General features: G+C 41.2%; 1 protein-coding gene across 5 annotated transcripts in view; it reads right to left on the bottom strand.

Annotated features, from left to right (window-relative positions):
• Positions 1-15,103, bottom strand: part of dlgap4b (discs, large (Drosophila) homolog-associated protein 4b) — a 97,416-nt gene that overhangs the window by 13,744 nt on the left and 68,569 nt on the right. For 2 of the 5 annotated variants that reach the window (XM_068315639.1, XM_068315642.1), the window contains exons 4-8: positions 14,831-15,039; positions 14,059-14,157; positions 12,426-12,576; positions 5,074-5,329; positions 3,681-3,833 (exon numbers count right to left, since the gene is read on the bottom strand). In XM_068315639.1, coding sequence (XP_068171740.1) covers positions 3,681-3,833; positions 5,074-5,329; positions 12,426-12,576; positions 14,059-14,157; positions 14,831-15,039 — 868 coding nt within the window. The remainder of the gene's footprint in view (positions 1-3,680; positions 3,834-5,073; positions 5,330-12,425; positions 12,577-14,058; positions 14,158-14,830; positions 15,040-15,103) is intronic. The other 3 variants (XM_068315641.1, XM_068315640.1, XM_068315643.1) reach the window with 3 other exon arrangements.

Genomic DNA, 15,103 nt, shown 5'->3' with positions numbered 1-15,103 from the left:
TTATTAATATTAATGTGTTCAAACACACCTGACATAACCAGGAATAAAGCCAAGAGATCAGCTGAGTCACTAAAAACAAAGAACTTAAAAGCATACCAATGAAACCAAAGAACTCACACCACACCCAAAGTGAACATCCCCAGTCCTTAGCTGTGTCTCCATGTGCAACAAGTGTTCATGACAATGATACTGAACACATATAAGCACGCACGTGTGCACACATGCACACGGATATCTGAAAACGTATTCCTGTGCCCTTAGCATTAACTTAGTCCATGCGAGCTAAAAGTCTAGCAGCCATTAACTGCCATCTTTGCTTTAGGAAAACCTGCTGAGACAGCTTTTCACTGTACCCATTCCCTTCTATAATAGTGATAGATGCAGGGATGAATGGTGTTGTTGCAGTTATTTACTCTACTCATGCACCCCAGACTACAAAATATCTGACTAAGTTTGGGATGGCATGAGATTTGTATATTTTGGTTTTATCACCTGCCCAGAGGTTCTTCAAGGGTCAAATCGTGCTTTCGTCATTTAGAATTCATCCTTAAGTCTTAATACCACGTAATTTGGTTTGCCCACTGAAAACAAGCTTTAAATTCATAATAGACAGCTGGATCTGAGATCAGACAGGAGATTAACCAGCAGAGCTGGGCACAATAAATGGGCCAGGCCAATATTATCGGCAGATTTTGGTGAAGCACGAATAAACAGATTCTGTAATCTCCATCACCAGGCAGCAGTGAAAAGTTTATTTTCAGCCATGTGAGTGGGATCTCTTGCTCTGGCATTGTCTGTTTATTGGCGGGCCACTTTGGACAAGAAACTGAAGAACTGTCCACTCTGGGCTACTGTTCCATCCTTCCTAGAAATGTCTTACAAAAGGAGGAGACTGAGAGTCTGTTAGAGGACAGTAATATATAAAGAAACATTCAAATGTTTGGCCACACGTTCTCCACTCACTTAAATATGTCTTTCCAAAACTATTAGTTGAAATATAAGATGACTTTGTTTACGGGAGCTGCTTAAAGGAGCCCATATGTTGCTGCACAGAGGGGAATGCAAGAGAAACAACCAGATGTTTTGTGCCTAAATGTTTGAGTGGAATCTGGAGTGGACACTGTGCACTGCTGTTGTCATGTCATCTGGACAGCAGTTCTGTTGTTCATCAAGTCCTGGTTAAAGATCCGGGGGAACTATTAGCTGCTCCGGGTTAACGCTGAAATCTGCTTCCAACAAGACAAACATTAGAGAGAAAGTGATGGCAGATGAGTTTCACCGTTCACAATTGCATTTCAAGCAATATTCCCATGACCCTGATAATATGACTCCATGATCATGAAAACAAACGCCTTGACAAAACTTTGGTTTTGTCAGCTCCCACAATGACATCAGTGATCTGTTGGAACTGGACAAAAATAGGAACAATGAAGACAAAAGATTAGTTAGTTTTGCTTCACCAGGTGACCTGCCGCCTGTCCGTGGAGCACGGTACAGTATTATCAAATACCAGAGGTAAGACACAGACTTCTATAGTACAATAAAATCCTTTTGGCAGCAAAATGGCTATGAAACGGCATGGCCTATCACTTATTCAATGTGACTGAAAAATAAATTACACAGGACACTATGCAAGAAATGAGAGACATACTTCAAATAACTTGTGGAGGCCAATATTCTACTTCAGCAGGACAAAGGATGCACCTTTGAAGAAGGCTAACAAACACTTCAGCAGCAGCTTAAATCCCACACAGACAACTAAAAACAATATTAACCAGGGGCCTTACAGTTTTAACAGCATCTTAATCCTGACTCCCCCTGCAGAGCATCACAGTCATGAATACACACATTGACAACACATTTTTCTGATTGTCAGCAAGAGAGCACTTTACTCGAAACACATAAGAGAATGCTCAATAATTAAAATATTAAGGATTGCATTTAACAACACCATTGGAAGAATGACAGGCATGCACCCTTCCATAATGGAAGCAGCTGTATAAAAAAATAAGTCTGTATACAAGACAAAAGATATTTTTCCTCAGAGATTGCCACTACCAAACTGATGACAAAGCTGATCTCAAACAGTTTTATTGTCTATACTTGTTGAGCTCAGAGAAGTAAGCAGCCTCTCTGGAGGGTGTTTATATATGGCTTGTGCTGTGCATGGTCAAGTCTTAACTTCCATTTGTTGTTGCAAACAAACTGTGTTCATCGACAACGATTTTCTAAAGTTCCTGAGCCCATGTAATGCCCTTAATCTGTTGAGACTAAGGGCCGACACAGATTTCCACAAAGTGACGAGCCTCTTCCCATCCTTGCTTGTAGAGGATGCAGTCTTCATACTCCATCATGTTACCATCATCTGTTATCAATGGACAATTCTACCTGTTGAGAGTCCGATCAGGTGTATTTGTATCTATGCACAAAATTCACAAAAAGCATTGTTTATGTGGCACAAATATAGATGGAGTAAGTTCATTCTGCTTCAAAATTTTTCCCTCAGCGACCCAACTTTTCTGAATCAGTGTTACTTAGTCGAATGAAAAGACATGATTTGTAAGGTTAAGCGCCCCCGACTATAAAGCGCATCTGCTCAAGTCGTTTTTTTAAAAATAAAAAATTCACTGTTAAACACATCAGCACCGTAGAATAAAGCGACAAGACGAGAGTAAGCTAGAAACAGCGTCAGTAAATGTGTTTTCATCATTAACAGTTAGAGGACTTACCCTGCTGTCAGGTGTAGTCAAACGCACGGACAACGCGGTGTCGTAAGTGAAGTTTTCTTGGTGACGTAAACACAACACAGCGCTCCTGTCAAAGACCCGCGGAAGAATGGATGCGTAGCGATCTTTTGTTGGTGTAGCGAGGGGGCGTGGCGGCGTGTGTACTGGTGCTTTCACGGTCCCTCGGACAAAAAATATCTCAGGCTCTGTTATTGTTTTGGTGTCCGCCACTTATGTTCGGCACCTGAAAATCGCTGTCTTGACATCAGTCACCGGAAAAACAACTCTTTAATGTGTTATACGACATCTACAATCCTCACTCCCTCTGACCCACTAAAGTACAGAAGTAACAATACACAACACATCAAAAAATGATTAAAATTAAAATTCAGCCGATAGGGATAAATCTTCTCCCACTAGTATTATGTCCATATTACAAAAAATGTGTCAAAATATGGGGATTGATTATCAGTTTGTCACACACACAAATAGGTTCAGTCCATCCTGGAGAAATAGAAAAATATTCCATCTACCATGAGGGCAGCAGCTCAGAGGACTATAGCGTCTCCGTGTGGAGCCCAGCAGATAAAGATTATGTCCTGTCTGAGTCTACTGTAACCATGGACGCATGGGAGCTTTCAGGTGTCAGCAGTCACTGTCACTGCACACATTCACAAATAACAGAAAGTTCAATAGCATTCCTGCATTCACGTGATCCTTTTGCTTGAGCAGCAGTTTGATCTTGTTTTACAAATGTGAATCCTGACCGTTTTCCTGACTTACAGTGCAGCTTTGTGGAGATCACTGGCCAAACACAGCTGTTTTTAACCAATCTTTGCTTGGTAGTGAGTTATAATTTTTCCCTCTTCCTATCCTTGAGTTAGTAAACTGATAAATTTGTTTTTAGGATAAGGCACCTGTGGTTTTTTTTTGTTGTTGTTGTTGTTTTTTTACCTGTGTGTGTGGGTAGGATGCGTGGTCTGTCTGTTCCCAAACGTTGAAGTAAAATTGCAAGCTGTTTCTCCTTTGGGGCTTTGTCCAAGCCAGTGGCTATCAGATAAGAGCCAAACTGTTCTTTCCATGTCTTCCACAGAGTAGGAAGGTCGTCTATTATGGGCAAAAGAGGCTGCATTTGAGCTAAAGATTCTAGCGTGCAGGGCTTTGAACCGGTTCATGGAACGAAAACGAAAACCAGAAACTTCTGGTGTGTTGACAGGAATGAAAACGAAACGAAAACCCTAATTTTTAAAAAAATTTCCTGGAACAAAATCGGTTATTCAAATTAATTGTAACCGGTTAATACCGTTTATTTATTTATTTATTTATTTATTTTTGTTCTTGGAAAAAATATCTGCTCTATTTCACTTCCTGTCATTCACTAAATGCGTGATGAGAGCGGAAAGAAGTTGATGCATTTCACCAGCAGTCAATGAAAAGGCATTCTCCCAATTGATCTCGATTATATTCACAACAGATAAACACTGCAGTCTGTCAATCTTAAAAAAAAAAAAAAAAAAAAAGTTTGATAAAGGAATTAACTCATTGGCTGCCAGCCATTTTCAGAGCAGAGTTCCCCGCGCTTTGTAGCAATTAATCTCTTTCGGTGGACTTCTCCGACGCTCCGGACATTTATCGGTGTTTTCTTTCTGTTCTTGACCGATCAGAAGATGCTTCGTTCAGAACGACACCGTGTTGGCTCCCCAGTGAGCTCTGACATACGCAAACTTCGTTGCATCATAAGCTGAAGCTCCGTCTCCCTCTGATTCTCCATCCTCTGTGCCATAACTGTGTCAGTGCTGTTCTGTTTACTGTAGGGACAAATCTACAGTATGTAAACTAATTTAAAAGTCCTCAATCTAACTACCTATTTATATTTACAAGGAACGTTATTAACCGGTTCGGGAACTTAATTTTTTGTTCTAAGCGGTTCAGGAATGTCAATTCATGGATGGAATATAAAACCAGAATCGGTCTTTTGGGAGCGAAACAATTAGCAAAAAATTCAGGTTCAAAGCTCTGCCAGCGTGTGCTTTCGGTAGGACTAGCGTCCCAATCAAAAACCAAAACCATCATTGAAAGTAATGTTACAGAAAATACACAAAAGCAAGAATTTGGCTCATGGGCCTAAGTGACTGAAAGCGGGTCATGATTTTACAAAAAATGCTTGACAATTAATGACTAAGTAAAAAACAAAAACATACAATGTATGTGCTCGCATGACGTGTGTTTTAAGATAGCCTTCAGATCTGATTTTAGTAACACACAAGATGGTAAAAATAACATTACAGTACATGTAACATAAGGTCAAATGGAATTCTACGCATTCCTCTTTCAGGAAACAACTCACCAGTGCTGGTGCTGTACGTGCGAACGGTGGTGTCAGTCAGAGGTGGTGAAAAACCTGAATCCATAGATGCTGTGTCGTCGTCTTGGGAACAACCAGCTTGGATGGCTCTCAGGTAGCTGTGGCTGCGTGATCGGAAGCATGTTGGCATAGGTAAGTCTGGGGGCTCGGAGTTGTCCTGAGAATGGGAACGGGAATCTCTGAATGTCGATTCGGAACTGTGATCCTCATAATGGTGAATCATTTCCAGATCCCGGAGCTTGTGGAAGAAAAGGACAAGAATGTTAAAGACGTAAAGTGGAAATAGTCTGGCAAAGACGACAGAGGAGTCTTTTTGATCACCGCTGATCCCAGACTACTTTGTCAAACTTTAGAGTCATGAGAGAAGACCGGTTTTGCTTTTTCTTACTTTGTCTAATTAAATGCTGCAAACTCTGGCCTCAACAAATTATAATACATTTTAAATTTGGCATGTGCAAGTGAGTTTTAATTTCATATATTTGACACATGAACTGCAATGGACTGACCTGTCAGATGGGGTGCAAACCCTTTGCTAATAGCCTGCACTGCCTCATTTGACTAGTTCATAAAAAAGATTAGAGCCAGGTTTCATGGTGTTTCATCATCTCAGTGATCTTGACAGTGGCAGGCTAATAGGTCTGATATTAGTTGAATAAAAAGTGTAAACTTTTTATAAACTAGAAGAAGATGAAGAATACTCTAGACAAGTGGTCCCCAAACACCGGGTCGTGGCACAGAAAGTTTGACCTTCTTTTTCTTTATTGATTACCAGTCTAAGGATGCTTTATTTTGAAAAGTAACGTCTGTGTGGTAGGACGCACAGCGGAATGCATGCGTCTGTCCCACTTGACAGGTCTCTGTCACGTGACAGGTTACCAGCTGTTATCTCTAAATTAAGCACCCACAACTGCGCCAGTCAAGGCAGATTATCCCGAGATCGCTCAAAAGGTATCGAAAACCCTGCTTCCATTTCTAGCCTCCTGTCTTTGTGAAGCGGGATTTTCTGCAGTGACTGCAAACAAAACCAAACTACGGAGTAGACTGAACGTCCAGAACACACTTCAGCTGTCATTGTCTCCCGTTACCCCCAGATCAGCAGTCCCCAACGACTAATTCCCATTATTGTAATTATTATTATTTGATTGACTTTTTCACCCTCTTATTGGAAATGATCACTATTTCTCCCACGTTAAATGCACTGTTTGTAAGTCGCTATATTTCAAAATAAACCTCATCAGTGCAGTCACTTGAATCGAGTTTTTAATATAATTATTTCTAACAATTATTTCGTTTACAGAGATGTTGATTATCAATTTATGAAAAAAATGTTTTTTATTATCTGTTGATGTCTGCATTTTTCATAAAACCACTGCAGATGATTTATTATTGGACTACAGCTGTCCTGGCGTCATGAACGATTATAGAACAAACAAGGCCGGTCCGTGAAAATATTATCTTAGATGAAACCGGTCCGTGGCACAAAAAAAGTTGGGGACCGCTGCTCTAGACTGTATCTTCTCTTCTATTGAAGGAGGAGATGGGAGGAATTTAAAGAACAGTTGAAGAAGGAATTTAAGCTGATGCGGGACGCCATCGCAGAAATGAGCAATGAGATGAAGCAAATATGGAAGATATGGAAGAAAAAGACTGGTGCACTGTTGTATTGGAACAGGGACAACAAAGAATGGATGATTTGGGGCAAACGTTTGAGTGAATGATGCGATCATTACTGGCATAAAAGCCGCGTCCTTATGCACATGCAGTGACCTGGGGAAGTGGTGAGGAAACTGAATACATCGCTGGCAGTGAGTCTGTGGAGCAACCGATGATTTGTCAACTCAGAGATCTGGAGTTAATTATAGATCTGAAACATATTGAGACATGTCATCCATTGCCAACTGGGGTAGGAGACCACTTGCAGTGTTGATAAAATTCTACAACCGTAAGCACAAGATTGGTATTCTGAAACAAGGCTTCAAAAGAAAAAAATGAGGAAGATTAAAAATATGGAATGTCTGTGACATGTAAACACTTATTTCAAACAATTTATTCTCTTGTGGAAAATGTCTCTGACAAGTTGTTAATCTTTTGATCCATAACGTCCAACAACTTTTAGTCATTTCAACAGGGTGCCCAGAGAGGAACTGTGGCATTGTATGAGGAAGTCTGGAGTGGCAGAGAAGTATGTTAGAGCGGTGCAGGACATGTATGAGGACTGTAAGACAGTGGTGAGGTGTGCTGTAGGTGTGACAGAGGAGTTCAAGGTGGAGGTGGGACTGCATCAGGGATCAGCTCTGAGCCCTTCTTGTTCGCTATGGTGATGGACAGGCTGACAGATGAGGTTGGACAGGGATCTCCATGGACTATGATGTTTGCAGATGACATTGTGATCTGTAGTGAGAGCAGGGAAGAGCTGGAGAAGAAGCTAGAGAGGTGGAGGTTTGTCCTGGAAAGGAGAGGAATGAAGGTTAGCCGCAGTAAGACAGAGTACATGTGTGTGAATGAGAGGGACCCAAGTGGAAGAGTGAGGTTACAGGGAGAAGAGATTAAGAAGGTGGAGGAGTTTAAGTACTTAGGGTCAACAGTCCAGAGGAGTGCAGAGTGTGGAAAAGAGGCGGAGAAGCGTGTATAGGCAGGATGGAACGGGTGGACAAAAGTGTCTTGTGTGATGTGTGATAGAAGAGTTTCAGCTAAAATGAAAGGAAAGGTGTACAAAACTGTTGTAAGACCAGCGATGTTGTTTGGTCTATTGACAATGTCACTGAGGAAACGACAGGAAATAGAGCTGGAGGTAGCAGAGATGAAGATGCTGAGGTTCTCTTTGGGAGTGACCAGGAAGGATAGGATCAGGAATGAGTACATCAGAGGGACAGCACATGTTAGAGGTTTTGGAGATAAAGTCAGAGAGGCCAGACAGAGATGGTTTGGACATGTCCAGAGGAGAGATTTAAAAAAAAAAATTTAGATAGTGAATATATTCGTAGAAGGATGCTGAGTTTAGAGGAAGACCAAAGAAGAAGTTTATGGATGTAGTGAAAGAGGACATGAAGGAAGTTGGTGTGAGAGAAGAGAATGCAGAAGACAGGGTTAGATGGAGAAACCAATTCATTGTGGTGACCCCCAAAGGGAAAAGCGGAAAGGAGAAGAAGAACAATGACAATCTCGTTAAAAAAAATTTGATATTGCCAAAAAGGCTTGTCAACTGTAGAAGAATGGGTTGATTGACAACACCTTGCCGAACAGCTGGGGGATTTTCAAAACAAAGGGGGTTTCTCCAGAGCAGATGAAAACAATGATGATCAGGAGTGTCGTGCAGTTGGCAAAATACAATCAATAACGTAAGGCTAAAAATAAAAACTGAAACCAGAGCACACCAAAAAATAGCCATCTCTGCCCAGTTTGAAGAAATGAATGACCTTATACAGAGAACTGCTGAGCAAGATAGTTTGTAGTTGATACATTTGTGGATAATGCCCTGACTGACATAAATGGAATTATTGACCCTGACAACTTATGTGATAACAGGATGGACAAGAGTTGTTATTACACCAAAGATCAGTACAACAAAATCACTTCAATAGTAGGAGTCTCTACACCAATTTTGGACACATCACAGATTACATAGAACAGTTGAAAAACCATTCATCATTGTCAGAAACATGAATTAATGAAAACAAGACATGGATTTCTGCTTGTAGAGATAGGATTAAGTCTGAGACTTTAAAGAGCGTGTTGATATCTGTTCCCAATATAATGAAATGTGCAACTGTAGTCAGTGTCAGCGACAAACTAGTTAATTCTTGGATAAACACTGTCTGCCTGCTGAGTAAGGTTAACATGATCATTATTTCCTCCGGGATTAATAAAGTATCTATCTATCTATCTATCTATCTATCTATCTATCTATCTATCTATCTATCTATCTATCTATCTATCTATCTATCTATCTATCTATCTATCTATCTATCTATCTATCTATCTATCTATCTATCTATCTATCTATCTATCTATCTATCTATCTATCTATCTATCTATCTATCTATCTATCTATCTATCTATCTATCTATCTATCTATCTATCTATATCCTTGCGGAGAACATTGGCAAGGTTTTGACTGTCTATGATGTTAACAAACCCTGCTGTTCCTTGGAAGAATGTAAACATGGTTAGGTTCTAGGTTATATCTGAGACAAGGCCTAATATCTGGAATTTCAGAAAATGATGTAATGATGTTATGACTATACTGATAAAGAAAAGAACTATTGAAACAAAAATGTGCCACAATTAGTGTTAAAACAAACTGGTTCATTCATTCATTCATTAATTTTATGCCGCTTCATCTGCCGTAGCCTGAACTGGTTGAAAACTTTTAATGTCTGAGTTGGTTGACAACAAATTGGGCCAGTTTCACAAAGCGGGTTTGGCGGAAACCCTGGGTATGTTAACCCTGAAATGAGGGAAACCCAGGGTTCTGGTTTCACAAAGGGAGGTAACTTAACCCAGAGTCAGAGGAGTAACCCTAACTCATTTCAGGCAACCGAACCCCTGGGATTTTTACCATAGTAACAAAGCAGGTTTTACTCCAGAAATCCAGGGTTTCGTCCGCCCCCTTTCACAGCCACTCACCCCGTTTAATTTCCTGGTTCTGTTGGACGGAGAGTTTCACCAAAAAACTAACATCTGTCCAGATCACATGTTATGCTGCAGACTACATTTCAGATATGGTGATAAAGTGTTGTGGGCCGGTTCATGACTCACAGAATGTATACGTGGTCTTACCTGAGCAACAGGCTGTAACGTGGTAGGTAGCATGAAGGTTTCCAATAACTTATTAGTCTCTGTCCTTTAATCCACTCTAATATATCCACTATATATCACAGGAGACTTTGATGGCTTTTTTCCGGAAGACAGGGGTTACCCATGGCAACCAAGGCTACTAACCCCTTACACTTAACCAGGCCCCCAACAGAACTTCAACTGGGCTCACTGCAGGACGAGAGGCTGGGTGGAGATGTACTAATTTCGGGGTCGCGGGATGTTGCAGTCTCTGACTGCCTTGTTATCACATCCCGCTCAAAGTAGTGGTGTATTGTGATTGTGATTGTCCGTTTGTTCATCTATTCGTTCGTATGTCCACCAAATATCTTTGCAACCGTTGCAGATAGAAAGATGAAACAAAAAGCAGATAACTTGGGCAGAAAAGGGGATGAAAATGAGATGATGACCTTGAACTTGAGAAAAATAGGTCAAGGTCAAATTACAACTTTTGTACTCTCAGGAACCGGATAAGATAGAAAGACAAGGGAGAAAGCCAGTGTGAGTAAGGCAATAGATCAAAGCTATTGCTTTGATCTCGAGGGGAATTGACAAACAAAGCTAGTGCTTTGATCTACCTAAGATCTACCTATGCATTAGCTTTGACCTATGGTCAAAGCTATGCACTTGTCAGGTACTACTTTCAGGGTACCCTGACCTACCCTTCACGGGATGTTGCAGTCTCTGACTGCCTAGTTTTCTTTGCAAATGGTAGTTTTCTATTCAATGTGGAAAATGCTCAGTGTGCCTTGCCTTGTTTGTCAATTCCCCTCGAGATAAACCTGTTAGAATCATCTAGGAGGAGTTTCACAGGATTGCAGGTGGATGATGTAGAAATTTGATAAAATTAATTTGAAATTATATTCTCTCAATGACATTGCGCTGCAATCTCAGAATTGGACCAGTAACTTTAATTTCTGTTAGTATTTCCCAATGTCAGTGGTTGTCGTGGTGGCACCCACATTCCCAACAGGACTGCTTCACATAATGAAGCTGATGATGTGAATACATAGATAGATAGATAGATACTTTATTAATCCCGGAGGAAATTGTATAAATCCCGGAGGAACAGCATAAACGTGCAGGTACATGCAGATTGACTACTGTTTCAACATGTTACAGACAGCATCATAGATAAACTAACATCTGTCCAGATCACATGTTATGCTGCAGACTACATTTTTGATGCGGAGATAAAGTGTTCTTAGCCGGTTCATGACTCACGGATGTATATATTGTCTTACCTGAGCAACAGACTGTAACGTGGTAGGTAACATAAAAGTTTACAGTAACTGATTCTTCTCTACCCTTTAATCCATTCTAATATATCCACTATACTTCACAGGAGACTTTAATGGCTTTTATATGGCGGACAGTGGTTACCCATGGTAACCGAGGCTGCTGACCCCTTACACTGAACTAGGCCCCCCAGCAGAACTTCAACTGGGCTCACTGCAGGAGGAGAGGCTGGGTGGAGATGACCATAGGCCTGCTGAAAGCCCATGTCCAGTGCCTACGTCACCTCAGGATGACCCCTGAGAGACGCTGATTAGATTTTGTTGTTCTTCATACTATTGTCTCTACTACAGGTGAACAACATATGTTTGGCATGTGACTAAAACAGACATAAGGCAGTCAGAGACTGCAACATCCCACGACTTACCCTGACCTAATTTCAGGCCAGGTCAGGGTACCCTGAAAGTAGTACATGACTAGTGCATATGGAAAAGGCCAGTGTGAGTAAGACCATAGATCAAAGATCTTACACTGGCCTTCTCCCTCGTCTTTCTATCTTATCAGTTTCCTGAATATACAAAAATTGAAATTTGACCTTGAGCTAATTTTCTCAACGTCAAGGTCATCATCTCATGCATGCAGTGGGTGGTGAGGTAGAGTGGATTAGGGTTAGGTAGGAAGAGTGGTGGGTGGGAACATGAATCGAACCGCCAATCTTGGATCATTGGACGACCCGCGTGAAACAGACCCATGGTAAAGACAGAGGTGTGTGTTGATTCTGGGGGATGTGAATTTCACAAGCTAAATGGCTTCTACCCGTCAGCCCCTTTCCCCCCCAGGATGTTGTTGATGTTGCACATGTGATAAAGATAGTCTGCTGTAATAACACGTCCAATAAATAAATACATAAATAAAATAAATTACCAATGTTACTCACGTGATTTAAGATTCAAAATATTAATATGAGAACCATTGTAAAATCTTTGTACACTCAAGACATTTAAGTCATTTCAGCTGTATCTGTGAAAATGGAAATGGTAGCACAGAAATGAGTGTATAAACTAGAACTCAAAGCAGAAAAGGGGGGCTTGGAAGTGAAAGTTTATTAGCAATAGGTAATGTAAATTTCTGAGAGTAAACATGTCCCCAAACTTTATTAAAAAATATGTGCTGATTTGACCAGGAAAAGCAAGATACAAACAGACAGAAAAAGAGAAGGGAATACATTATATAACCACTAAACCCCACATTTATGATCATCTCTCTCTCTTTCCTGCACTGACCTGCCCTGCGCAGCTACGTCTGCCCAAGGTGCTGCAGGCCTGGCTGAACTCATCATCATCCCAGCGTGGCAAAGATGAACCCATACCCCCAATGCAGTCTAAGTTGTCCAGGCTTCGGTTATTGGACAGCTCTCGGAGAGACGGAAGACAGCTGAGAAGAAGAGGTAGACGTGAGGAAAAACAAGATAGTTTATAAGCATAAAAGAGGAAAATGAAGGACAATGTCAGGAGCGCATGAACATATACTGTATTCAGGTAAAAAAGGATGGAAAAACAGTTGATTTCAATATGCGATGACAAGGAGACAGAAAATAAGCATGGAAAAACGGGCAATGATTAACAAAACCAGAAACTAAAATCTTCATGTTCTTCACTTTTCGTCTTTTCATTTCAGGGGTCTCCACAGCGAATCAGTTGCCTCCATCTAACCCTGTCTTCTGCATCCTCTTATCTCACACCAACTACCTTAATGTCCTCTTTCACTACATCCATAACCTCCTCTTTGGTCTTCCTCTAGGCCCCTTGCCTGGCAGTTCAAAGCTCAGCATCCTTCAACTGAGTTTTGAACTGCCAGGCAAGGGGCCTATCTCTCCTCTGGACATGTTCAAACCATCTCAGTCTGGCCTCTCTGACTTTACCTCCAAAACATCTACAGTATCTACAGTTCTCATTCCTGATCCTATCCATCCTGGTCACTCCCAAAGAGAACCTCAGCATCTTCATCTCTGCTACCTCCAGCTCTGTCTCCTGTCTTTTCTGTCTCTAGGCCAAACAACATCGCTGGTCTCACTACAGTTTTGTACACCTTTCCTTTCATTTTAGTTGAAACTCTTCTATCACACTTTTGGACCTGACACATCTCTCCACCCATTTCACCCTACATGCTTCTTCACCTCTTTTCCACACTCTCCTTTACTCTGGACTGTTGACCCTAAGTACTTAAAATCCTCCACCTTCTTGATCTCTTCTCCCTGTAACTCACTCTTCCACTTGGGTCCCTCTCATTCACACACATGTATGTACTCTGTCTTACCGTGGCTAACCTTCATTCATAACTTTCAAAACCAGAAACTAAAATAAAACTGTAATAAAGGGAAGGGAACAGATTTTTTATTCCAGTTGTATCTTTTATTTCCTCTTTATAGGTCTTCATAGATACACCAGTTGACTGGCAGTTTTTTCCAAGTTAAGGATCAGTCATTGTAACATTTAAGCATGCAAAGCCAATGATGTGAGGCGATGCATGTACACAGCTCCGTGTGCCATTCAGGTGTCAATACAAAGAAGAGGTTGAGCTGTAACCAAATGGCAGCTCCAGAGTTCTATTTCTTCCTGGCACACAGAGACAGTTGCATGGTGACAAGCTGCCATGCCATGTTATACACACCAGATCAGTCCCCCACTACAGTGAAGTCAAATTTGACTCATTTTCGCTTAAAAGCACTTGGCAGATGGTATTTACAAGCTTAAGGGAAGTTGGCAGTTGTTAGCAGCAGGGTATGAATCTGGAGTTGCTACTGATTTGACAGACATCTGAGGGGGGCAGTGCAAAGTCATTGATTGTAAATGTACCAATTGCACATACGGGCTTTGCACAGCACCTCTGAGACGTGGCTTAAAAACTACCACTGACCTGCTCATTGACCTGCCCAGATGGTGCAGAGAGGACACACTGTGGACTGGAGACCAAAGGGTATCCAGCTCCCCCTGCAAGGTGTAATCCAGGATTCTGCTGTTCACACCAATCAGGGTGGAGCAGACCGGCAGAGAGTGGGATTGGATAGTCAGGGATTGGCAGGGGGAGTAGGGTTAGTCATACATGAATGCTTTAGGGGAGAATATATCCTTAAACTTCTAAACATGGACTTTAAAGGGATTTATAATATTATGTAGAGGTATGTAGATCAAGGTGGCTTAATACTGTCTATCTGGATAATGACCAACTGTTCTGAAGGTTCCATCTCTGATGCCAAATTCTGTATGCCCACTGTTGAGATTGACAGCATATAGTTTCTCACTGACACTACAATTTTCATGATTATGATTAGGAAGATGGTTTTGACAGTAACATTGTGATATACCTAGAGAGTATTTTTTCATTGTGGATTTTCTTTCCTTTAGTGTAGAGGTTGCACTGATCACTTTTTTAATGCTGTTAGTAGCAAAATGCTTGAAAAGGTACAAATGGTAATTTTTCATATCAGTACAGCTGCAGAATATAAGAGAGGTATACGTCCCAATAAACCTTTTCTTGATGCTATAAATACCCATCCTTTGTTCAGAATTTTAATGGAGTTTCTTTGGTTCACATTTGGATCTTGGATTTCGTCTTTATGGTGAGGCAGTTGATCTAGTTTTCAGGTATTTACAAGTAATGCGTCATAAAGCGTGATCTGTTGCCTTACTTGCGTGGGGGTAGCTGGTCACTTAGAGAGTGCTGCGTAGCCCTGAGGTAGCTCTGGCGCCGAGCAGCAGTTTTTGGTGAGGGTTTGGGGCTTCCGTCCGAGTCATCACTGTCTTCCATGTCTCCCATGGCCTTAACATAGCTACCGCTGCGCATCCGCCGACATGGGATTTCACCCCCGCTGCGACCTAATGTACTGCTCCACTCATCCTACAGGCAATATTAAACAGATAACATTAGTTCAAACTTTTCCATACTCAGTTTTGTTCATTAT

This window comes from Antennarius striatus, chromosome 5 (assembly GCF_040054535.1).
Source record: "Antennarius striatus isolate MH-2024 chromosome 5, ASM4005453v1, whole genome shotgun sequence".
In the NCBI taxonomy this organism is placed as follows: domain Eukaryota; kingdom Metazoa; phylum Chordata; class Actinopteri; order Lophiiformes; family Antennariidae; genus Antennarius; species Antennarius striatus.
This window is presented reverse-complemented; position numbering and strand designations above follow the sequence as displayed.